Source organism: Felis catus, chromosome D3, assembly GCF_018350175.1.
Source record: "Felis catus isolate Fca126 chromosome D3, F.catus_Fca126_mat1.0, whole genome shotgun sequence".
Taxonomy (NCBI): Eukaryota; Metazoa; Chordata; class Mammalia; order Carnivora; family Felidae; genus Felis; species Felis catus.
This window is the reverse complement of record NC_058379.1, coordinates 26,331,217-26,357,665: the sequence shown is the minus strand read 5'-3', so window position 1 is coordinate 26,357,665 and position 26,449 is coordinate 26,331,217. Positions and strand designations below refer to the sequence as shown.

General features: G+C 50.0%; 1 protein-coding gene across 3 annotated transcripts in view; it reads left to right on the top strand.

Annotated features, from left to right (window-relative positions):
- The window catches only part of MYO18B (myosin XVIIIB), a 258,450-nt gene that overhangs the window by 175,068 nt on the left and 56,933 nt on the right, over nucleotides 1-26,449 (top strand). For all 3 annotated transcript variants that reach the window (XM_006938537.5, XM_045041734.1, XM_045041736.1), the window contains 5 exons: nucleotides 3,077-3,190; nucleotides 4,483-4,599; nucleotides 7,565-7,648; nucleotides 8,732-8,869; nucleotides 11,631-11,816. In XM_006938537.5, the coding sequence (XP_006938599.3) occupies nucleotides 3,077-3,190; nucleotides 4,483-4,599; nucleotides 7,565-7,648; nucleotides 8,732-8,869; nucleotides 11,631-11,816 (639 nt within the window). The remainder of the gene's footprint in view (nucleotides 1-3,076; nucleotides 3,191-4,482; nucleotides 4,600-7,564; nucleotides 7,649-8,731; nucleotides 8,870-11,630; nucleotides 11,817-26,449) is intronic.

The following is a 26,449-nucleotide window of genomic DNA, read 5'->3' as shown; positions in this document are numbered from 1 at the left end:
AGGCTCTGGGGATGATGCGTGTTTCCTCGGTCCCACCGACCGCAGGGATTCAACCCCCGAGTTCTGTTCCATTGTCTCTGACTGATCCAGCCCCCGGCCTGGTCCAGGCCGTCGTGACACTGCCCGGGGGGCTCCCATTGGAACACCAAGCCACTGGGTCAACCATTCACTCTGCAACCGAGCTTTCTCTTTCTCTTAATCCGCCCTCCCCGCGGGGTCCAGACTTTCCAGAGAGTTCTTTTCATGAGGGGCGGTGGAGCCCAGCAATGAAGAGCTCGGACTCTGGAGTCGGACGCACCAGGCTTCTCCGCTGACCGGCCGCGTGACCGCTGGGCAAGGCCTCTCCGCTCTGTGAGCGTCGGTGTCCTCATATATCAGCCAGTCCTAATGGAGGTACCCTGCTCCCAAGAGCTCTTACGGGGCTTTTCTGAAGCAAGACGGAGAAAGCACAGCGCCCTGGAAATGGTCCCCAGACAACGGTAGCAGGTGCAGCTGTTCCTGCCAAAACCCATCGGGGCCAAGTTGATCCTATCCCAAACCCAGCAGGAGCTAAGAATAACCCCAATAGCCATGCCCGTCTCTGTCCGGGGAGGCTCTGAGGGCCAGGGCACCGTGCTGCCAAAACCCTCAGCCCAGGTCGGGAACTGCTGTCCTTGTCTTTGGAACCACACTGTTCCGTTCCTGACAGTGGCTGTGGCTCGCCTCTTGGCCCCGGGCCACGCAACTTGGCCTGGCAACAGGGCCCTGTGTGATTCCTCCCTCCCTTCCACTGTTAGTTATCTGACGTCATCTCCCAGGACGGCCTACGAGCTCCTGCCCGCCCAGACCTTTTCTTCTTTGCACATACCGCGGTGTGTCCTCATCGGCCGCCCTCCTTCCAGTTGTGTCCGCTAAAGCCCATCCTGCCCACAGCAGCCAGGGGTAGATCATGCCACCCTCCTCCTCCTGCTCCACCAGAGGTTTCCCTACTGACCGAGGTCGGTTCACTAGCTTCACCAATGTGCCCCTTGCCCCATCTGCTACTTCAGCACCCCATCCCCCTCCTCCCCGTACAGCTGTCCAGCCACACTGGCTCCCTTTCTGTCCCTCAGCACCGCTTCCGCTTTTGTTCTTGTTCCTGCCTCAGGACCTTTGCACCAGCTACTTCCTCCACTCAGGGCACTCTTCTTCTTAGATATGTACATGGCTGCATCTTTCAGGTCTTAGCTTAAATGCTTCTCCTTAGTGAGGCCTCTGACTCCTGCGAGAACCAGGGCCTGGCCTTGCCCTGCCACCTCCGTGCCTTGCCCAGAGGCCCCTGGAGCCTCCTGCGGGAAGATAAGACGTCTCACCTCCTCTGTCGATGATGCTCTAACAATGCCTCCACACCACACTCCATGCACCTCAGCTTTCCCACCCAGGGAAACGGGCTGTCCCCCACCGAGCCCACTGCAGGAATACATTGTTCTTGGGGTCTTGGAAAATGGGAGTTTTGTGGATGGTGGCTGCCGGCAGTGGGGTGGGGCTAGAACTAGAGGTGCCAGTGTGAGAAAACTCAGGGCCTCAATTTCCCCACGTGTATAATGGGATAATAGCCGTGCACACCTCACAGATGAGGATTACGAGCGAAAATGAGAGTGGTACCTTTCCCGGAGCACTTGACCGGAGATGTGCGAATCACTGGTGACCTCCATTGTCCCCGCCTTCCGTTGCCATTAGCATCATTCTAACATCTGGGCTGAGCTCCGGATATCCTGAGGAAGATATTCTCTGCCCAGTTGGGAAGGAGATAAAAATGATCCCGGACGGGCTCTTGGCCAGTTGTCCTGGGGTGGCCTCCACCTTGGCTCAGCTGTTTTCCTTTTACAGATCAATGGGGCCCCTTCACTTACTCAGTGGCCTCGGGGATCAGAGATCGTATGCATGTCATTTCACGAGGGCTCCAGCTTGCTTTTTTGTTCTGTCATGTGAGCACGCACCTTAACATTATTAACCGTTTTGGAGGGACCGTGGCTTGGCAGTGAGAAAATCTGCAAGTCTGGACAACATCGAGTGGCGTCTTCACTCCTTGCAGCTGTGTGACCTCAGGCAAGGCACTGTCCCTCTCTGAGCCCTGAGTGTTTTCCTCGGGCGATCTCTAAGGGTGTTTTCTGCTCAGAGATTCTAGGGTTCGGAAATCAAGGGGAAACTGACACGTGCAGAATGGACTTAGGGTTTGTGCCCGGATGTGGTTTTCTCCAACAGGGAAAGTCTGTCTTCTGGGGCCATGGGAGATAGTTGTACCTATTTTGATGGCCCCACTTTGCTAAGATAAGAGGCCTACTGTGTGCCGGTAGGTGACCATCCGATGAGACAGAAAAGGGTGAGAAAGAGAAACTTTGTTTAGGTCAGTGGCTCTTAACCTTCAAGAACCCAGGAAAAATGCTTACATGGCAAATATGTTGCATACCATTTAGAGGGGGTTCTACTTGGCAAGTTCCCACTGACTTTTGAGCACCTCCTCCAGAAGGCCTTCCCCGGTTTCATCCCGTGTTCCCAGTGTCTCCATGGCTTTCTTCCTGTGCTCCTCAGGGAGGCTGTCCCTGCCTGTCTTCCCCACAGCGGGTGGGAAGGGCCCAGGCTGACTGCTCTCTGCCTGCACTAAGTGGGTGTCAGCAAATATTTGTTGAGCAGAGCTGGGGACCAGCTACTGGCACTGAAGCGGGCTAGCCTGATTTCATGGGACAGTGCCCGTTCAATTTTGAGTATCTCAGAGCCTGGCCATCTCAGATGCAAACACGTTCTCCTCCCCTCATTGTGGGTTGATGAATAGCTGTGAAGACAGACGGGAGGAGAAGATTGTCTGTAAATTATTCCGCCACTTGGGAGGGGCTGGGCTGGGCTGGAGGGGAAGGACATTCAAGGAGTTGGCATCATGAGGCTTTTCCCTTCCCTTCCCTCCCATTCTCTTCCCTTCCCTTCCCCTCCCCTCCCCTCCCTTCCCTTCCCTCCCCTCCCCTCCCTTCCCTTCCCCTCCCCTCCCCTCCCCTCCCTTCTCCTCCGTTCCCTTCCCTTCCCCTCCCCTCCCCTTCCTTTCTCATTCCCCTGCCTGGTGCAGCTGGAGCAGAGTGAAGCCAAGTGTGAGGATGCTTTGAAGACCCAGAAGGCGCTGACTGCGGACCTGGAGAGTATGCACAGCGAGCTGGAGAACATGACCCGGAATAAGAGCCTGGTACCTGCCCCTTCCTAGAGTTGCGGGGACCTGGGGCCAGCATAGGGCTCTGGGAACTAACGTGGGACCACTGTGTACTCAGCACTACCAGAGGGGCCGAGGGCACTTACTGCAGACTTGCCGGGTCAACACTCTGAGAGAGCAGGCATCCTATTATGAGCTGAGCACTATAAAGCTATAAGGACATATGTGAGGATCAACTATGTGTTCATCTCCCCAAAGGTAGTCAAGGAAACTTGTTGTAGACCGACTGTGTGCTCAGCACTGTGGGGATGCATTCATTGTGAGCCTACTGTTTGCTCAGTACCCTGGCTGGGAACAAAACTGTCTGTGGTGTGCCCATAGTGTGTTCACCACGTGAGTGGTCCCAGGCACCTGTTGTAGCCCTACTGTGTGCTCACCATCATAACAGGGGACTTGGGCATTACGGTTGGGTTACTGCATATTCATTCTTACACGTGGAGACAAGGGCATCCCTCATGGGCCCTCTTAGGCTCACTCCTCTAAGGTACCCAGCCATCTAAGGTACCCAGCCATCTATGAACCTACTATGTGCTCACCACTGAATGGGGGAAATGAACATATATTATGAATCTAATATATGGGTGAAAATTGGGTGTGCATTTCTAAGTGCCCTGTCTGGGTGTACAAGGTTGACTTAAATTTTTACTCCGCATCTAAAATCCCGAAGTTTAGGTATAGCCACAGATTCATAGGCAAAAGCTTGTCTCCAGATCCCTGTTGGACCCTTTAAGGGGAACTTATCACAAACATTCACACACACACACACACACACACACACGAATGTACACACTCACCTACAAAATCGCCGGACATGCACACAAAATAAATGCCCTCGTAGGTAAAATATGCATCTAATTTTATCCATCCGCCCAATTATCTATTTACAGAGCACCTGCTGTATGTAGGCCGAGTGCTGGGGTTGTCTCTGTGAACAGAACAAAGTCCCGGTTCTCGCGGAGATTACAGGGGTTTGCACTCACACTGTGTCCCAGGCGCATTTAAAATGGACATAACCTGTAATCCCGTGTGGGCTTACATGGACACATGTCCGTCCACATAGACACACGCTGCCCTGTTACACATGCACATGCACGCACACACACCCAGAGCTGTCACTGACACCCCCACGGCCAGCCTCTCAGGTAGACGGTCACTCCTCTGATGCACGCACAGGCGAGCCCCCGCACTTTGCTCCTCATCGGGCCCCTGCTGTCGCCCTCCCACCCACCCTTCTACCTCCACCCCACCACTGTCCTGCCTCCCGCCAGGTGGATGAGCAGCTATGCCGGCTGCAGTTTGAGAGGGCTGACCTGCTGAAGCGCCTCGATGAGGACCAGGACGACCTGAACGACCTCATGCAGAAGCACAAGGACCTCATTGCTCAGGTAGCGACCGAAAGTGGAAGGAGGCTTGGTGGCCTTGGGCCGGGGACACAGGAGATATTGCCAGGGGGATGTGGTTGGGCCCCTCCTCTCTGGTCTGAGGACCTTGGAAGGGTAAATGCCACAAGGACAAATAGGGATTGTGAAATTTTGTGGGGTCCTGAAAGAGAAGGACGTCACCCTCAGATGGGCATCCATTATGGGAAGACATCTCCACCAAGAAAAGTTTTGATTTATTTATACATCTATCTACACATTCACCCACCCACATGCCCTTTTTATATATCCATCAAAATATTCATCCATCCACCATTCTTCTGCTCATTGGTCCACTCATCCACTTATCCCCAATTTTTATCCACCCATCTACCATCCACCCACCTATTTACCCATCCATCCAGCTACTCACCTATCCATCCCTCCATCCCTCCCTCCCTCCATCCATCCATCCATCCACCCATCCATCCATCAATCCATCCATCATCCACCCATCCAGCCAGCCACTCATCCATCCATGCATCCAGCCATCCATCCAGCCAGCCATCAATCCATCCATCCATCCATCCATCTAAAAATCCATCCATCCATCCACCCACCCACCCACCCACCCACCCATTTACCCACTCATTGATGCATCCATCCACCCATCCATCCAGCCACTCACCTATCCATCCCTCCATCCATCCATCTATCCATCCATCCATCCACCCATCCATCCATCCATCCATCTATCCATCCACCCATCCATCCATCCATCCATCTATCCATCCATCATCCACCCATCCATCCATCCGTCCATCCATCCATCCACCCATCCATCCATCCATCCATCCATCTATCCATCCATCATCCACCCATCCATCCATCCATCTATCCATCCATCCATCTCTCCACCCACTTACCCATTCATCACCCATCCACCTATCCTCATTTTATCCACCCATCTACCCATCCACCCATCTACCCGCCCATCTGTCCACGCACCCACCCAGCCACTCACCTGTCCCTCTATCCATCCATCCATCCCTCCCTCCACCCACTTACCCATTCATCACCCATCCACCTATCCTCATTTTATCCACCCATCTACCCATCCACCCATCTACCCGCCCATCTGTCCACGCACCCACCCAGCCACTCACCTGTCCCTCTATCCATCCATCCATCCATCCCTCCCTCCACCCACTTACCCATTCATCACCCATCTACCTATCCATTCACCCTTCCATCTATTCATCTACCACTCCATACATCTATTGAGATATCCGTTCATTTATCTAATATTTACTGTGCCCCCATCATGTGTTAGGTACCGTGTCAAATGCCAAGGATGCCATGTTGGGCAAAAGCACATCCCATTCCTGCGTGCACGTGGCTCCCAGTTTCATGAGCTGGGCAGACCTTCTCACATAATCACCCAGAACAGAGGGAATGTTTGCAAACTGAGCTGACAGTCCAGAAAGGAAATGAACATGGTTCTGGGACTCCTGACTGAGGTTAGAGGTCAAGGAAGCCTTCCCTGAGGAGGTGGCCCTCAGATGGAGATCCAAATGAGGAACAGGAGTCAGTGAGGTTGAGTGGCATAGTGAGGGGTGTGGGAAATGTTCCAGGCAGAAGGAACAGCACATGCAAAGGCCTGGGATGGTGCATTTGAGAGCCTGGCAGGAGGCCAGCGAGGGGAGTGTGGTGCAAGATGAGTCTGGCAAGGCCAGCAGAGCAGGGGCTTGGGGGCCGAGATGAGTTTGGATTTTACTCTCTGTGTGATGGGAATCATTGGCAAGTTTTTTCAGGGGCACGAGCAGGAGAGAGAGGATCAGCCAGGATGCCACGCCTGGACGCACTTGTCTTGTCCTAAGCTGGATCCCAGAGTCTAGAAAGAGTGCCTGGTGTGGAATAGGGCACCCAGTAAACAGCTGGTGAATGAATGAAGACTGTGGCTGGCTTGTACTGGGGAGGCAGAGTGGACATGGGCGAGGGATGGACCCAGGAGGCAATCAGGAGGCATAGTGGCAGGCTGGGGCACGGCAGAGGCTTGGGGGTGGAGCTGACAGATGAGTGAGGGCATCCCTGGCAGATTTCTGATCTGCATAACGGGGAAGATAGCCCCTCCAGGAGTAATGAGCATCATCCCCACATTGTACCCCAGAGGGAACCCGTGGTACAGTGCCTACCAGGCTTCAGGTGCATCCTACTAAGATGGGATCCGTGGGAATTTCTGCTAAACAAGGAATAATGGTAACAAAAATAACCACTGATATATTTCATCAACATTAAAACAGCCATCACCAAAATAGCCTACGCCATCTTCTACCTTTGTGAATCACACCTATTTGGGGTCAGAAGGGAAATTTCTTCATTTGATCAGTTACAAAAGCAGTGTACTCCTATGCGCATTATAAATAATTTACATAATACATAACATGCAGGAAATAGAAAGTGAGGGCTCTGCCTTCCCCCTGGAATCCCTCTCTTTGGAGATAATCATGCTTAAAAGTTTGGTTCTACTTTTTTTTTTAAAGGATCTTTATAGTCTCCACCGCATTTAATCTCTGAGCAAACCCTACATGGAGGAGCTAAGCAGAGACTATCAGCCCATTTTATAGATGGGGATACTGAGGTGCAGAGAGGGCAAGGCCAAGTCTAGAATCCCAGTCACTTGACATGCAAGAGTTCTCTTCCCTCAGTATATGGCCCTACCGCTGTGGCCAGCCCATTTCTGTCTGGGCTCTCAAGGGTATAGAACAGCATGCCGGCAGTTGACCAAAGCCATCGGCTTATATAACGGGAGTGACTCAGCAGACATTGAGACGAACAATGTCGGAAGGATGTGAGCAGTAACTTTCTGGAACGAGCCATTGTGTCACAGGTTCTGAGAGTCGTAGACATCTGGGGGTGGGGAGAAGGGATTTCCAGCAGTAGTTTCCCCGCAAAGCCTCAAGGTGACATTTTTTTTTTTTTGTCTCACCAGTCTGCTACTGACATTGGGCAGATCCAAGAACTACAGCTGCAGCTGGAGGAAGCCAAGAAGGAGAAACAGAAACTTCAAGAACAAGTATGTGCTCAGAGCCGCCACAGTGCGGAGACGAAAGGAAGGGTTCCCTCTGGGACCTCCCAGTTTGGATCCCGGAAACTGTCACTCACTCATTCATTCATCCATTCACTCAACTTCGGTTGTGCACCAAAGGAGTTGAGAACGATCCCAGCAGACACACACACACACGCACGCACACACACACACACACACACGCTGACTTTTGTTCATGCCAGTGTGGCATCCAAAGACGCCCTGTGCAGTGAAACTCATCAGCCATTCAGTGCAAGAGTTTCCCCCTCTGAGAAATGGTTCCAAGGGGAAAGGGATGGTCTGTGCAAGACAGGACCATTGTCCTTTGTGAAATCTTCCTTTGAAGCCATATTTCCTCCAAACGCCCCTGAATTTCACTCATTAGCTAGGGCTGCTATCATCCATGGGATTCTCAAAGCGCTTCTAAGGTCTGTTGCCTGTGCCTGCTTAGAGCTTCTGTCAAAATGACAGAACCTCAAGCAAATGTCCATGGGGATGAGTAATACCAAATACCACAAAAATAATAGCAGCAGTAGGCATCTGTTGGGTATTAATCATATACCAGGCGCTAATCGCCTTCAATCCTCAGACAAAAAAAAGGAAAGAAAGAAAGGAAAAAAAGAAAAAGAAAAAGAAAGAAAGAATGAGCTCATGGAAGGGACCCGGCCTGCCCAGGTACATCCGGCTGGAGAGTGGCAGAGCCTGGCTTTGAAGTCTGGTATATGTGCTTGGCTCCCAGGCCCACTTTTGGTTGCGTCCTTGGGTGCCGAAGCTCGCGGCTCACACGCTGGCTTTGCCCCCTTAGCAGAGCAGGGAAAGGAGGTAAGCAAAGCACTGACTGAGTCTCGTGTTGGACGTGAAAGACACGGGAAACATCACCTCCAGCATCTGAGACGCAGGGGCAGGGTCTGGCTTGAGGGGATCGGCAGTTGGCACTTGTGTCTTTAACATGTATCACCAGAGCCAGGAAGGAGGCCGTGGCAATGGGCCTGGGGCTGAGTCCGGCATATGTCTCCATTCTGGGACTCAGGGCCAGCAGGTGGCCAATGGATCTTTTGGGCTCGTTCCCAGCTGCAGGTGGCCCAGATGCGCATCGAGTACCTGGAACAGTCCACCGTGGATCGAGCCATTGTCAGCAGGCAGGAGGCAGTCATCTGTGACCTGGAGAACAAGACGGAGTTCCAGAAAGTGCAGATTAAGAGATTTGAGGTATGCGTGGACATGTGAATATTGCTCGTGCCTAGAGCCGTGGGGCTTTCGTGTAAGCTCCGTCCGTCCTCGGACCGTCCCTCCATCCACGCATGCCTTTCTCTGGATACACATTCCTCACCCGTCTCTCATCCGTGTTGCTTCCCCCATTCCCTCCTTTCTGCCTTCCTTCAACCACACGGTCCCACAGATAACTATCCATCCCGCCTACCCACCTCTATGTATCTCCATCCACGTCCATATGCCATCATTCCATCCATCACCCTCCTTATGTCTTTTCTTCCTTCCTTTCTCCATGCTTTCTTCTCTCCCTCTGTTCTTTCCCTTTCTTCAGACCTTGACCCCTCTGTCCGTGTTTTTATCCATCGATCCCGTTCTGCCTGTCCCCATCTGACCACTCATGCACTTATGCACCCAACACTCACTTTAAGCAGAAATTTATTTTGCACCTAGTGTGTACCAGGCTCTGTTTTAGGCACATGAAAGACAGATGTACAAAGCAGATTCTGCTTTTCAGAAACATGGAGTTTTGTAGGAGATGTGAGTAAAATAGGTACATAAATACCCATAATATGGACAGAGGGCTGTGAGGTTTGGGGGGCAAGGAGGTCTTTTCAAGCTGAGGAATCAGGGAGGCCTCCAGGAGGAGGTGACATTGATGCTGGACCTTGAGCAGGGCAGGTAAGATGTGGATGGGCTGGGGTGAGATTCAGCGACAACATTCACATTTAGCTCTGCAGGCCAGCGACCTGGACGTCACCACTGTCAAAGTTGTTTGTCATTAGCCACTCCCCTGGATGTTCGCCACAGCCCCGTAGGGAAGGTAGGATAGGCCTCACCGAATGAACTACAAGGTGTCGGCAGAGAGGTCGAGGGACCTGTTCAAGATAAAGCCGTTTAGTGTCAGTGACAGGAGTAGATGGACCGGGGATCATCACTCTCCCCTGGTCCCAGGCTGTAATTTCTCCGCAGTCAGCTGGCTTAGCCACCGGACGATGGTCCATCTAGAAATGCGAGGCTGAGGCTGCGTTCCTCTCTTTGAGCCATTCTTCCAATCCCCCGTTGGGCACTTTGTCTCTAAGAAGGCTGTGTGCGATATATGAAGAATGGAGAAAGATCCTTCTTTGCCTTGACCCTCAGAGCTTCTCGGAGCTGCTCAAGGGATCCCTCGAGGCATAATTGTCTCTGCAGATCACCATGGAACTTTGATCTACTACACTTTAAGTTTATATAATGTCAGGCTATATCCGTTTGCTTGAATCTAGCATAGGCAAGCAATAGCAGAAAATAAAATAAAACTATGATTTTAAAAAACCCTTTATGTGGCAGATTCCATATCCAAATTCCCTTTCCCCTCTGCTGTTGTGACTTGAATTTAGTAGAATTCCAGGCCTCAGGGACACCTTTTGAGAACTATTCTTCTTCCTTTTAACACCCCCCCCCCACCCTTTGAAATTGTTACCAAACTCCATTTGAAAGGCGAAGGGCAATTGAATTGTAACACTTTTCTTCTAAACCATGATTCAGTCTCAGATTTGGAGAGGGGCTCAGCGTCTTGCTCAAGGACCTGAAATATTCATGTGGGCTCCCTTTTAGGTCAACACTAGAGTATTTGCCCATCAGAATCGATTGGCAGCAGGCATGTTGGCCAACTAATGAATTCTGCAAAACAGCACTTGGGTTTGTTTTCTGTAGCACTGGTGATGCCCACAGCTCTCTTCTCTCTATTTTTTCATTGTGTCCTCTTGGCTTTTCCCCCTGGAAAGGGAAAAATGCCATAAAACATTAGAGCTGAGGCTCAAAGGACCTTATCTGACCAAAACCTCCTCACTTTACAAATTGGGAGACCAAAATCCATACTGGGGAAGGGGTTTTGATTTCCCAGCGTAGTGTTCTCCCCACTGCACATCTTCGTAAAATGATGGGGGCTGCTGTAAATAGTAATAATTCCCAACTTTTGGGGCGCCTGGGTGGCTCAGTAGGTTGAGCTTCCGACTTCGGCTCAGGTCATTATCTCGCGGTCCGTGAGTTCGAGCCCTGTGTCGGGCTCTGTGCTGACAGCTCGGAGCCTGGAACCCGCTTTGGATTCTGTGTCTCCCTCTCTTTCTGCCCCTCCCCCACTCACACTCTGTCTCTCTCTCCTTCAAAAATAAATAAACATTAAAAAAAATTTTAAATAATCCCCAACTCTTATCTAGAACGTTCTATGTGCCAGGCACTGAACTAAGCCTTCTGCAGAACTTAAACGTTTTCAAGTCTGACATGATCCCTAGGACATAAATACTGTCATCATCTCTGTCTCTCAGAGAGGTTAAATAACCTGCCTAAGGTCACACAGCCAGGAAGAGGCAGTTGGGGGATTGAACCTAGGGCATATTCAAAGCCAGGGTGCTCAGCTGTATGCTAGGCTGCCTCTCTGAATAGCAATTATCATTTGCTAGGTTTTTTTTTTTTAAGTTTATTTATTTATTTTGAGAGAGAGACAGCACAAGCAGGAGAGGGAGAAAGAGAATCCCATGACCCGAGCCGAAAATCAAAAGTCCGTCACTCAACCAGCTGAGCCACCCAGGCGCCCCTCGTTTGCTAGGTTTTTAAAATAAATTCTTTGTTTCGGTATCAGAACTCGGGATTGTCGTCCTGTTTACCTTATACAAGGGCAGGGAGACTCAGCAAAGGATTTCTCTTGCCGGAGCCCCCTGTCTCGGGCGCCTGGCCTCTAACTCCACGGTGCATGTGTGCTCTCCACACCGCCTGCCTCCAGGTCCTGGTGATCCGGCTTCGGGACAGCCTGATCAAGATGGGCGAGGAGCTCACGCAGGCGGCCAAGTCTGAGTCCCAGCAGCGGGAGAGCAGCCAGTATTACCAGCGGCGCCTGGAGGAGCTGAAGGCGGACATGGAAGAGCTGGTGCGGCGGGAGGCGGAGGCCAGCCGCAGGTGCATGGAGCTGGTGAGTGCCCAACGCTGGCTCTCCTGCGATGGAGGGTTTCGGGCGCAGGCGTGCCCGCTGCCTGCTGAATCTGAGCCCCCTGGGGCAGGTCTGGGCCTTTGGGAAGCAGGGAGACACCGGAAGGGGCCGGGCGGAGGATCCACGCTGCTATTGGCTGCAGAGCCTGGGGGCAGCCCCAAGTGGGCCAATGGCATTCACTGCTGCTGGATGGGCCGCCCAGCACGTGTACATGTCAGATTCCAGTCTTTCTTTTCCTGCCTCGTGCGTTCCACTCCAAAGGCAGGAAAGCCTCGTGGGAAGAGGAATGAATCAACATTGACTAAATGCCCAGCTTGCATCGCGTCTTAACACCCATATCGTAAAATCCTCATAACAGCCCTGTGAAGTCAGAATTATTATCCCCATTTTACAGATGAGGAAACTGAGGCTCCAAAGGGGTGAGATAACTAGTGTAATGTCACATCTAAGAACTGTCAGAGCTGTTTCTGGGCTAATAACAGCAACAGCAAAGATAAAAGTACTTCCAGGTAGGTACTATTCTTATCTCCACTTAGCAGCTGGGGAAACTGAGGCAAGGAGACAGCAGCGCGCCAAATGGAGGCTCAGAGTGGTACATACACTTGCCCAAGGCTACACACACGCTAGTAAGAATTCGAACCCAGGCTTGTCCAACTCTGTAGTCTGTGTTCTTATTGAATAAACCGTGCTCTGCTCCCTGGTGTGATTTAAAAATTTGTCTCCTAGCCTGACAAAAAAAAAAAAAGGAAGAAAGTAAAATAATAAAAAATTAAAAATAAATAAAATGTAGAGTTTGGCATTTTACTAAATTTCATAGGGAGATAAAAGGGGAAAAAAGGTAAGAATTTGTATCTTGCCCCATGGGAAGGTTTCTCCCATCATGCACTGTATTTTTCTAAGAATGGTTCCCTGCATGGATCACAGAGCATCTCAGAGAGCTGGCTTCTCCTTTTCCCCATGAGGTCTGATGTCCCTAGAACTCCAGGTTTCTGCTTCTGTGACCCGGGAGACATCTGGCACCCCCTTTGCCTGCCACCATAGAGCCTTCACTGAGACAACCCACCACCTGCCAAGGCTTGGCCAGAAGGTCCCTAAATCACGGTCTTTATCTCTTCCCGCCCTGTCCATTCTGGTTTTGTGACAGGTCTCGCCCACTTGTCCGCCTGCAGCGAGTATATTTCTCGGGCCACTGCCTGCCACGGCTGGTGTCACTCTCATAAGCTTTGCCCTTGACAAGCCATCAAGCAGGCTGTTGTGTGGGGGGAGGTGAGGCTCCGCACAGAGACCCAGGTTCCCAGACAAACCCCAAGCCCCATAACTGGCAGTTTCCCTGCCTCCCATGGCCAGGGAGAGAGAAAGGCTCTTTCCTCCAGTTGACAGAATGACTTCCTCATTCACCAGCCCTGTTTCTCATGCAGCTGAGTTCCCCACCTGCCATGTCTGGCTGGAAGCGAGAGAACGTCCCAGCCCATCTTCTCTGATGTCTTCTTTAACCGGCCAGACCCCCAGGCGTGCCAGCCAGATCAGATAGTGGCTGTCTTCCCCTTTTCTCTGCTCTCCTGTTCTCCCTCTCACTCCTTTCCCTCCTTCTCTTCTCACTTTCCTGTCTCTATCCCCATTTCCAGGGACAAGATAGAGACAGGAAAGTGAGAAGAGAAGGAGGGAAAGGAGTGAGAGGGAGAACAGGAGACACAGAGAGAGTGAGAGCAGGGAAGGGGCAGAGACAGAGGGAGACACAGAATCCGAAGCAGGCTCCAGGCTCTGCGCTAACATGCTGACAGCAATGAGCCTGATGTGGGGCTCGAGCCCACGAACCGTGAGATCATGACCTGAGCCGAATTTGGATGCTTAACCGGCTGAACCACCCAGGCACCCCAGCTTAAAATCTTTAAAGGCCCTGAAATGCTGAAAAGATTATAGTGCACTCCCCACCCCCCCCCCCCATATAGGAACCAAAATAAAAACAAACAAAAAACTGTAAAACACAAAGCTTGTGTGTTTGCCGAAATGAGACCTGTATGGTTCTCCGCTTTCCGATTGCAAGATGCTACATAAATTTACCAAGACTGAATTCTGCTCTTTGTTTTGGTGTGTCTGTGGTTGGGCAGTGTATTTTCTGGGGCTGCCTTAGCAAAGTACCAAAAACTCAGTGGCTTCAAACAACAGGAGTTTATTCTAGCACCATCCCGAAAGTCAAAGGCCTGAAATGAAAGTATTAGGAGCACCAACACTCCCACTGAAGGTTGTGGAGGAGAATTCTTCTCTGTCCTTCCAAATTCTCGTGGCTCCAGGCATTCCTGGGCTTGTGGCCACATCTCTCCAGTATTTGCCTTCTCCGTGGATGTGTGTCTCAAATATTCTTCTGCCTTTTTTCTTCTAAGGACACCTGCAATTGGCTTTAGGGCTCATCCCTAAATCTAGGTGGATTTTATCTTGAGATCCTTACCTTAAATATATCTACGAAGAGACTTTTTCCAAATAAGGTCGCATTGCCGGGTTCTAGGAGGCTTTCCGGGTTTCGGGGGCCACCCTTCAACCCACCCCGGGAAAGGAGGGCGTGTTCCTGCTTAGCCCGTGTGTTCTTACCGTGACCCCGCATAGCTTGTTTCTTTCATGACTCTGTGGATTAGCAAGGCTCAAAGGACAGTGTCAGGGTGACAGATGCTTCCTAACAGTGGATGTTCCAAACTCACTAACCTACTTGCCTTCAAATACGCTCCCTGCCTGTGGGCCCTGGGATATTTCCACTGGGCGAGGAGAGGATGTCGTAATTTCTTGTTACCATTTATTCACCAACATCTGGCTATCCAGCACCAACTGTGGGGGTGGCACCAACTGTGGGCGTGGCACCAACTGTGGGCGTGGCACGGGGGGTGGGCATCGGTGGGGAGCCAGGAGAATCGGAAAGCGTCTGCTTTGTAGATGCTCACAGTGCCCAACAAATGCATCTCGGGGGGGGGGGGAGGGCGCCCTGATGCTAAGCACCCCAATCCCCCCCCTGCCCCATCAGTGTGGTGTCCTGGTGCGTCCCCAGGCTTCTTGGCTGTGACCTCACCTCCCCAGGTTCATGCGCGTGCCTTCCTCTGTCCCCTCCCTGTGAGACGAGGGGACGGCTGCTCCACGTCATGTGTTGCCTAACCAACTTCACCAAAAGCCTGCAAGGCAGTCACGGTTCCGGTTCTTTCCTTCATGCAAGAGGTACGCTTAGTTTTTCGCATGGGCTGTAGGGAACAAGGCACACTTTTGCCCGTAAGGAGCTCACACGGACTAGAGAGAGATCGCAAAGGCCGTTATTCATGTATTTCGTGTATCCCTCTGTGATGGGGCAAAGCAAGGTGTCTGTGCACTGGGGTTTGGGGGGATTCTTAGAAGGCCAGCTGACACCATGGCCACTGTCACTGCCAGCCGTTCCTTTGAGTAAAGCATTGCTCCTTTTGCTTTCCATGTTTTAAGTTCAAATCTCCCTGGGAGAGATAGAATGAATTTTCTTTTTTTTTTTTTAACTTTTTGAAAAAATTTTTTAATGTTTATTTTTATTTTTGAGAGAGAGAGAGAGAGAGAGAGGCAGAGAGAGAGGGAGACACGGAGTCTGAAACAGGCTCCAGGCTCCGAGCTGTCAGCGCAGAGCCCGATGGGGGGGGCTCAAACTCACGAACCATGAGATCGTGACCTGAGCTGAAGTCAGACACTCAATCGACTGAGCCACCCAGGCGCCCCTAGGATGAATTTTTCTAACTCCCCAGACCAAGCATGCGTGCATTCATTCATTCACTGGACATTCCGTGCTTAGACCCTTTGCAGACATGGTTTTTTTTCATGTACATGTCAAGTCCAGCAGGTGGAGAAGGTGGAGGGGCACACATGTGAGGGGCTTGGTCCAGGGCTGCAGAGTTGGGAGTGACAGAGGTAGGATGGGTGTGACACAACCCTGCCCTTTCAGCCCAATCTTGGTGAAAAATCCCTCTGCTGGGGGACACCCCTCAAAAGATCCCACCTTCTGGGCCCTGGGGAGAAGTGGGAAGGATGTTGATGGATCTCCCTTTCGTGTTCCCTTCCGCCTGTCCCAGCCTGCTCCATTTGTCACTGTTGGTGTTGGTTTAAAGGGCTGTGAGTTGTTTCGCGTGAATGATTTACACCCCTGGCTGGCACACCGGCACGTCCAGATCAGGATCAATTACCCCGCCGATGGAACTTCTCTTCCCGGAAAAAAGAAAAATGAGGTTTTGCCATTAATTTTAGTAAATGTACTATTCCTGGCGACTCCAGGAGCCATTATGGAGAAAAAGAATATTCTGGCTCCAAATCATTCAAGTCCCTTTGTCATGGGAGCGATGAGACAGCTCATCCGCGGATTTATGTCCTGCTGTTTTTCAATAGTTACAGAGCCCAGGGGAAACCACCTCAGCCCCAGGACAGGGTTACCAAGGGAGGTCAAGGGCAGCTGGAAAGGCTCCTGGCGACAGGGAGCCCTGCTCTCTGCCTGCTTTGCAGCACGTGCTTCTGTTTTGGAGACCGCACCTGTTGGGTTTACCCCCTAGCACCTTGGCCTGACTCCTACCCTGAACTTTCCCCTGAGTCAACGGTCTTTTTCAAAAGTTCCCCAGGTCTGGAAAAACATAGGTTGGACTTCTGCTTACTTTCCCCAGTGACCCACGATAGAAATCCCAGTGGCCTGTCTCTCTCTCTGGCTCACACAGTTTAGCGGCCAGACCTGCTGTTTTAATTTACTTGGCTATTTACAAAAACATCCATCCCTTCCAGTCCTGTCCTTGCTTCCTCTGTCTTTATTTAAGCCCCATTCCCTCTGGTCTGGGGCTCCACAGTTACCTTCCAACTTGTCTCCCCACTTTCCCTCCACCCTCACGCATCCCTGCAGAAGATCTTTCCAGAAGGGACACGTCTTTACTGGGTTACTCTTCTTGCTGAGAAATCTTCCACGGCTCTCCACTGGCTTCAGGACCAAATCCCAGCTCCTTCCCAGAGCCTCTGTAGATCCTTCTGCCTTTGGTCATCTGCCTCTTAGCACCTCGAGCGTTCTACTCCAGCATGAAAGGACCCAACGTCGTGTTGTTTCTTGACCTGAGTGCCAGCCACAAAACCCCTTCCTCCCACCCTGAACCTGCTCTCCTCTACAGCTGCCCTCTTCTTCAGCTCCTACCTGTCGGCCACCTGCATAGGGCAGACACATTACGTCTCTCTCTCTTTCTCATTCCCTCAAATAATTGCTTTAACTCGTGTGAATGCGTATTAGCCTCTTAGAGCTTCTGTTACGAATTACCCAAAACCCGTTGTCTCAAAACAGTGGAAATTTATGATCTCACCATTCTGGAGGCCAGAGTCTAAAATCAAGGTGTTGGCAGGGTCGCAGTCCCCCTGAAGGCGTTAGGGGAGAATCCTTTCTTCCTCTTACAATTTCTGGCAGCTCTGGGTGTTCTTTGGCCGTGGCAACATGACATTAACCTCTGCCTCTGTGTTCACATGACCTTCTTCTCCTCTCTCCCTCCATGTCCTCTCCTCTTCTTATAAGAACACTAGTCCATTGGGGGGCATCTGGGTGGCTCGGTCAGTTAAGCAGCCAACACTTGATTTCAGCTCAGGTCATGATCATACCGTCGTGGGATCAAACCCTGCACCAAGCTCTGTGCATCACAGAGCCTGCCTGAGATTCTGTCTCTTTCCCTCTCCCTTTGCTCCTCCCCTGCTCATATTCTCTCTCTCTCTCTCTCTCTCTCTCTCTCTCTCTCTTCCTCTCCAAATAATTAAATACACTCCAAAAAAAAAAAGAACACTAGTCATTGGATTTAAGACCCACCCTAATCCCATATGACCTCGTCTTGACTAATTACATCTGTAAAGATGTGTTTCCAAAGAGGTCACACTCTGAGGTTCCCAGTGGATATGAGTTTTGGGGAGACACCCTTCAGCTTGCTGCAAGGTGGGAAAGAGAACCGGATTGGAGTCAGAGAGCTTGGGCAGCTAGGTTAACATTACAGGACCTCAGTTTCCCCATCTGTAAAATGGGGAAGGGAGATATGATGCAGCCAATCTCATTAGGTGGCAGTGAGGCTTAAATAAGATGATTTATGTAAAAGGGCCCAATGATAGCACACGGTACGGTCTTAGCAGATGTCACACTGTTTTCTTTCTCCTTTCTTCTCCTACCCCTCCCCTGACTCTGATTCTCCATTTACTTAAACTTTATCATAAATCTGCTGACTCTCCCTCCCATCCCATGCCCATGATGATTGATGGTCGTGGTGTTGGTGGGAGCTATTGATTGTTCATCACTCACTGCATGCTGGGCACAAGGCTAACCACTTACACGAGTTCTCTCATTTAAACCTCCCTTTTGAGCAAAATATCCTTATTTTACTAGTAAAGGAACAAGAGCCAAAGAGCTGAAGCACCTTGTCCAAAGTCACCTTCCCAGCAATGACAGAATCAGAATTTGAACCCAGGTCTGATCAACTCAAACCCATTCTCCTACTCAGTAAGTTTTAGACACATTGTATTTACTCATTTGAGTACATTTGTTAAAAACAAAAACAAAAACAAAAACAAAAACCTGAGGGGCACCTGGGTGGCTCAGTCAGTTGAGCGTCTGACTTCAGCTCAGGTCATGATCTGGCTGGATTTGTGAATTCGAGCCCCGCATCGGGCTCTGTGCTGATGGCTCAGAGCCTGGAGCCTCCTCCAGATTCTGTGTCTCCTTCTCTCTCTGCCTCTCCCATGCTCATGCTCTGTCTCTCTCTGTCTCTCAATAATAAATAAATGTTAAAAAAATTAAAAAAAAAACCCTGAGGTATAAAAAGTCATATTGGTTTTGATTCTGTCATCTAGGCTTCATTGACTTTTGGGATTGGATAACTATCTCTTGGGGGCACTTTCTTGTGCCTCGTAGGATATTTAGGTGCCTCCCCAGCCTCTATCCACTAGAGGCCAGTGGCATCCCCCACCCCAAGTCGTCACAATCAGAAATATCTCCAGACATTGCCAAATGTGCCCTTGGGAACAGAAGCGCCCCCAACTAAGATCACTGCCCTCACATCACCCTTACAATAACTCTGAAGGCAATGCTCATGAACTCCCCACTCATTGATCCCACCGATCAAACAGGTTTAGGGGTGTGATGTGAGGTACCCAAGGTCACAAACATACTGGAGAAGGAGAGGAATTCAGGGCAGGAGGAGGAAGCAGCTTAACTCCCTACCCTCGGAGGAAAAAGACAGGAGGGAGTCCAGGAAAACCCAATCCCAACTTTTCCTGGCCCCAGTGGCAACTTCACAGCACAACCCAATTCTGGGTGGAATGAAAGATATTGCTGTAGACTGTGTACTTTTAATAATGTTTAAATAAAACATGGGAGCATGGGTGTGATCTCCTCTCTGAGCCTGGCTTGTCAGCCGCCCGGGCAAAATCATTAATAGTTAATGGGCAACCACTTACGGCTCTCCTTTTGTTAAATCCAGCATCAATTATATATGGCCCATGAATTATTTATTTGGTGTGACTTGGGGGTATATTTTCCACCTTTGGGGTGGCGGAGGGGAAAGAATGTGAGGCCTAAGACAGATTATGGGCTAGCCGTGAGGGTCTTGTCTCCCTTCTGAACTGGGGGGTTTCCCTGCCCCTTGTTAGGAGAAGAGTTCCCACTGATGTGAGCGGCAGGTTGCGATGAATGTGGATCTGGGAAGGCACTGGCAGGAGAAAAACTTGGAGCCGTCATGTGCTAGTGAGCGTGTTAACAACCAGCTCTCCAGAGCAGGTGAATCCTGGTAGTGTTCTCAAATCTCCCCCTAGAGCTGACTTCAAGCCATCAATATGACGTCACTGAATGTGGAAATGGGGAGCCGCCCTACACACAGGCTAGAGATGAGACACTTCAAAATCATTGGCCAAGAGTAAAATGTTGCTGCAATTATTAGGAAGCAATGCATTTTGAGGCTCTGTTCCTTTTTTTTTGTTCTTCATGATTTATTTGATTGTAAGTTTACACTCATTGTGTTTTAATGGCAGTTGTGTTTGACAACTGGCCTGCAAAGTGCTTGAACATTTAGCGATAAGCTGTGCAAGCTGATAGGAGCCGTTGCCAGGGGCTTGGAGTCTCCTTGGGGTGGGGTTGCCAGGGTTAGGAGGATTTGTAGGTTTGGGGTCCTAGGTTCTTAAATCAAATCTCATCATTCGCTGACAATTTTTAAAAATTTTTATGTATTTATTTTGAGAGAGAGAGAGAGCAGGGGAGGGGCAGAGAGAGAGAGAGAGAGAGGGAGACAGAGAATCCCAAGCAGGTTCTGCATTATCAGTGCGGAGCCTAATGCAGGGCTTGATCCCATGAACCATGAGATCCTGACCTGAGCCAAAATCAAGAATTGGATGCTTAACCAACTGAGCCACCCAGGTGCCCCACATTCACTTTTTTTGTTTTTAAAGTGGAACTACTTCACCATCAGAAGTAGGACTTCACCATCAGAAGAAGGACTTCTTTGGCCTCGTGTGTCAAATGGGTACGATTGATCCCATCTGCTCAGAAAGACTAGAGCAAGCAGTTCACGCCATGTCCTAACTCTGCCTGTCACGTCCGCCCCTCCTACTCTCCCTCTTGTCCACTTCCTCCTGTCTTCTGAGAACCTGGCCACGCCTGGTGAGGGCCTTGGTTTTCACATTTGTTCTCGTTTTTTCTCGTCTTTTTTTTTCTTGGTCACCCAAGGACCCATGTTTCCAACCTGTGTTGAGAATGCAGCCCCCTCCCACCACTTTGCCCGGAGGCATTCACCAAACCCAGAGTTAAGGGTTTCGTTTAAGAAACACACACACTCACACACACACACACACACACACACACACACACACATACACCTCTCTATGTTTTCCTCCCGCAAATGGCTATGAACTTCAGAGCATAAAGATGAATTATTTTGGCTGGGAACTGAAGTATTTAAAAAGGCATTCCATATGGAGGGCATTTGGGGCCATGAACAGGGTATAAATAATACCTTTTATGGTTCTCCTGATGGGGAGAGAGCTCTCCTAATTACAGCCCCGTTATCTCAGTGTGATCCAAAATGACCCAACACGTTTATAAACTCACTGTTCACACTGCTTCACTCCCCACCCATTCTGGCCTCCTGCATTCTCAGTGAGCTGACAGGGGAAAATGTGGATATTTATATCACTACCCCCTTCCGGGCACCACAGGCTCCTGTCTGTCTCCCCACAAAGGTTTCTCTACAAAAGAAACTTGGTCCTAAAGGGGACAGGGGACCCCATGCCCACAGCCCCAGACTCGTTTCTGGGATGGAATTCTTCCAACCTGCCTTTATCCCAAACCGTGAATGTGTTTGTCTCCATTCAAGAGGTGGTATCGTCTGATGAAATGGGTTTCTTTGCGTCTGCCTCTGAGATGAGCTATCTTGATAATAAAATCTATTACGGAGAGCCAACCTGGGAATAATTGGGTCTATTATTCCCCGACTTGTGGCTTTGTTTCTGCATCGAGAACAGGCTCTCCTGTAATTAATCAGAATTTAAAGTCGCTAATACCAATTACAAATAATGCATGGAGTCTTGAGATGGTGAACGGAAGAGCAGATACTAATCTTGTCCCCTGAGACTTCACCAATTGAACTTTTGTCACTTCAGACTTGCTGGAAATTAGAGTAACTTAACTCTACAAAGTTAATTATTTTAAAAAGGCAAGGGGGGAGCAGATATTGATTGAATGTTGCAGGTGTACATTAAATTATTCAAATAGATCCAATTCAAATTGTTTAGATGCGATTATGCTTCCCTTAATTGCATGTCAGAGAGGCTCAGGAAGGTTAATCTTCACGATCGAAAGCACCGTCATTGGCACGATTAGACATCTCCAGAAGATAGTGGTCCCAGGGAAGTCTAGGGGGCCCCAAATCAGACTCGATGTTCTGAATTAGTTCCCAAACAGTGACTTAGTTGGAAGGGTAATTCATCTCTTTCTGGTGCCCATTTTTATTTTGGCTGAGCTTAAACAACGAGAAGTCAGGAGACCTCAGACCAAGAAGTGAGAAAGAAAATGGTTTTTACTGGGAGAATTGGCTGGTTTGGAACTGCCAGTGTAATGTAACAGAAAAGGGTGAGCGAACTGGTCTAAATTACGGCCCTTTTGGTTGTAAGTGGCAGACAAAATTCAAATTGGCGTAAGCAAAAGGGAATGCGTTGGTTCATCTAATGGAAAAGTCTAGTGACCTCTGATTTCAGGTCCAGTGGGATGCAGGGACACAAAAGATACTGACAGGCTGAAGGCACTGTGTTGGGACCAAAGCAAATTGTGAACATCCTTTCCTAACCGTGTGTTCAAGGGTATCAGGTTGGTAGGTTGACGTTAGCCGTTGAAGGAGAATTTATACCATGGAAATAGGCAAATGCTCCAAACCTCGGCTTTTCCCAACCCCATTGAGCCAGCTTTTAAATAGTCACCAGGATACCAGGGGCTGAACCCTTCCTTCCATCCCTATTCTCAGGTAGGCTTTTCCTTCCCAAGGGGCAACAAACAGGCTGAAAAAATGATCAGCAAATCAACCTCTGTGATAAGACACGGTGCCTTGCACCCAACAACTTAGATGGAGGACCAAAAATGGAATCTCACTGACTCTGACTGGCCTGGTTTGAATTTCATGCACGTCCCTAAAGCGAGCACCAGTGCCAAAAGGGCACAGTCTCTGGCCGGATAGTTCTGGGAGACGTGCCCAGGCCTGAATCCAGGGGTAGAGTCAGCCCTATCCTAACCACATAGATGGAGAGTAAGGGAAGAAGTCCACCCCCAAGCAAACCCAGAAGGCCTGGGAATGGATTCCAGAGGGGAGACGCCCTCAGATGTCCACTGCAGAGGCTGTGTCTGTGTATCTTGACCCTGGCTGGCTTTCCTCTGCTCTGCCCGGGTTCCTTTTATGTTTTCTCTTCTCTACTTATTCTCTTGTCTTTCACTTGACTTCCCTCCTGTTTTACTTCTTTTCTGTTACTCCTGGAGCTGGGAGGTCCCGTAAGTAGGACAGATCAAAGAAAGGGGAGGGGAGGCCAGAAGCGGGTAGCCTGATTCTCCTTCGCATCTTCGCGAGGGAGTGGCTCCTGTAATGGGAGGAGCCTGCCTGGAAGCAAGGGGGCCTGGATTGGAGCCCCGCTTCTGCCTCGGGCTGGCTGTGGGACCTGGGGCATGCCTCGCCCTGAGTGGGACTCATTTTCTCCCTCTCTGTAAAATGGATTGGATCACCTCTAAGGCCCTTGTTGCTGGGATGGTATGCGAGGCTAGAATTGGGCGATCATGGAGCTGTGGGCTTTGAGTGTGTCTCAAACAGCCCACAGGTCACGGTGGCAGCCTCCTCCTGGAAGGAGCCTGTCCCTACACCCCAAGACCTCTGTGCAGAGTCACAGAATCTCAAACCTGAAGCTGTGTAGGCTCCTCCGTCCCATCTGATGCCTTCTCCAGCCTCAGACCGGTGGAAAGCCCACCTCTGGATAAGCAGCTGCAGTGCTGGAGAAATCCCTACCTTTGCAGGCGACAAAACCCCTGTAGTTACCTGCCTTTCTCCACTGCATTCCAGGTGGATTCTATACTGACCCCAGATTCCAGATGTGGATTCCAGATGTGTCACCTTATCTCTGGGGAGATGGGAGGTACCCTCTTGTTTCTCTCACCTGAGAGAGAGCCAGGAGTTATCCAGAGAGGACCGTGTTGTCTTTTTTAAGCAGCCACCCCCCACTTTTAAATCCATAGCTAATGCACATTTATGGGAAATCAAAGCAGAGCCCTCCATCAGGCTTCACCCATTTTTCCCCTGGCCCCTGAGGCAACACCCACAAAACACAGCTTGATATCCCATCACCTAGACCTGAGGTCAGCAAACTGCAGTCCGTGGGCCAAATCTGCCCTGTCCTCTGTGTGTTTTTGTTTGTTATTGTAAATAAAGTTTTATTAGAACATAGTCACAACTATTTATGTATATTCTATGGCTGCTTTCAAACTGCAATAGCAGAGATGACTGTGACAGGGACCACTTAGTCTATGATATCTAAAATATTTATTATCTGGCCCTTTACAGGAAAAAAAATGTGCTTACCTTTGCCCTAGAACATTGCTGGGTGCATACAAGGCATGAAAAAAAAATGCACGTTGAGTGAAGAAAGAGCTTAACAGAAGGGCAAGATAGGGAAGTAAGGAGACGTTGGTGCAAATCTTTGTTCCCTCACTTCCCTCCTGTGTGACTTTGGCCACGACACTCACCTTCTCTGTGTCTCTGTCATCTTATAAAATGGGGATAATCGCTGCAATTCCCTCACAACACTGTGGGGAAGATTTAATGAGAACATGTCACGGTAGCTGGTGCAAAGCAAACTTACCTATCATCATCATGAACATTGTCTTAGTCCGTTTGGCCTACTATCACAAAATAGTACAGACTAGGTGATGTTTAGCCAACAGAAATTTACTGATGACGGTGCTGGAGGCTGGGAAGTTCAAGACCAAGGCATCAGCATGGTCGTGTTTTAGTAATGGCCCTCTTCCTAGTTTGTAGCTGGCACCTTCTTGTTGTGTCCTCACATGGCAGAAGGGGCTAGAGAGCCCCCTGGAGCCTCTTTCATTAAAGCACTAACTCCATTCATGAGGGTTCCACCCTCATGACCTAATCACCTCCTGAAGCCCCACCTGCTAATACCTTCACCTTGGGGGGTTAGGATTTCATCATAAAAATTTGGGGTGGGGGGACACAAACATTCAGACCATAGCAATCGTCATCACTGTTACCATCATCACCATCATTTTCATCATAACCATCATCGTCTTCACTGTCATTTTCCGTCCCACCATCACCTCATCATCACTGCCACTAATACCATCCCCCCATCGTCATCAACATCACCACTGCCACCATCATTACCATTAATTACCATCATGATCCTCATCACCTCCACCACCACCATCATCATCATGCTCACCACCATCATCATCATCATCATCACCATCACGACCACTACCATAACCACCACCACCCCCCCATCATCACCGCCATCATCATCACCACCATCACCACCAACACCCCCATTATTATCATCACCACCATCGTGATGACCACCACCATCATCATCATCATCACCATCACGACCACCACCATAACCACCACCACCACCCCCATCATCACCGCCATCATCATCACCACCATCACCACCAACACCACCATTATTATCATCACCACCATCGTGATGACCACCACCATCATCATCATCATCACCACCACCATAACCACCACCACCCCTATCATCACCACCATCATCATCACCACCATCACCACCAACACCACCACCATGAACACTACCACCACCACCACCATTATTATCATCACCACCATCATGACGACCACCATCATCATCATCATCATCATCACCATCATGACCACCACCATAACCACCACCACCACCACCCCTATCATCACCACCATCATCAACACCAACACCACCACCATGAACACTACCACCACCACCATCATTATTATCACCACCATTATGATGACCACCACCATCATGACCACTATCATAACCACCACCACCACCACCACCCCTATCATCACCACCATCATCATCACCACCATCACCACCAACACCACCACCATGAACACTACCACCACCACCACCATTATTATCATCACCACCATCATGACGACCACCATGACCACTACCACTACCACCACCACCACCACCAGCACTATCATTACACCACCATCGTCACCATCACCACCACTATGACTATTAGCATGACCATTACCACCACCACCATCATCATCACTATTATCATCAGCACAAGAGTCAGACCCAGAGCAGAGAGCACCTCAGAGCCCCTTTGAGAGCAGGCAAACTCTGAGCTTCAGAGCAGAGATAGAAGAAGTGGTTGGATCTTTTCCAGTTTGACAATTCTGGGAATCTTGTCCCCCATGTGCTGTCCTCCCTCGTAACGGGTGGGTTCATGGATGCCTCCTTATTTGTGCTCAGTGTCCTGGGCACTGACTTCATTGGAATTCTGCCCTTTCCCCAGCCTTGCCTTGGCTGCATGCCAGGTAAATGACGCGGAGCCCATCCTGCCTCTAGTCACCTCTGCCACCCGCTCAGATAATTAGAATCAACACATCCATTTCCCTAATGGCATGCTCATCTTCCTCCCCGAAAAGTTTTCAAATAGAAAAAGAAAGGCAAAAACAAGCTACAACTGTCCTTGTTTGGGCAATTTGCAGCTCTCCACAGCTGACATCCACCCAGCTTTGTGGCGGAGCAGAGCTAGGTGGGAGATGATGTGGTCGGTGCTGTTATTAAGTTTGGCAGCGATTTGGAGACAAAGCGTCCTGCTGGAGAGAGGCTTATAAACAAATACTCAAGGGGAATCCTTTAGGCTCCAGCCTTTGTGAGTTCATTGCTGGTGGGTGGGGAGAAAAAAAAGAAGCTTAATGTCACTTCTCAGCAAACAAAAGGAAAGGAACTCAGGAAATAAGATGGGTTTCACTTCTTCCCAAGAGCCTGCCCAAACATCCTGTGTTGTGCCCAGGAAGCAATTGGATGCTTTTCACCAGGGATCAGCAAATGTTTTCTGTAAAGGGTCA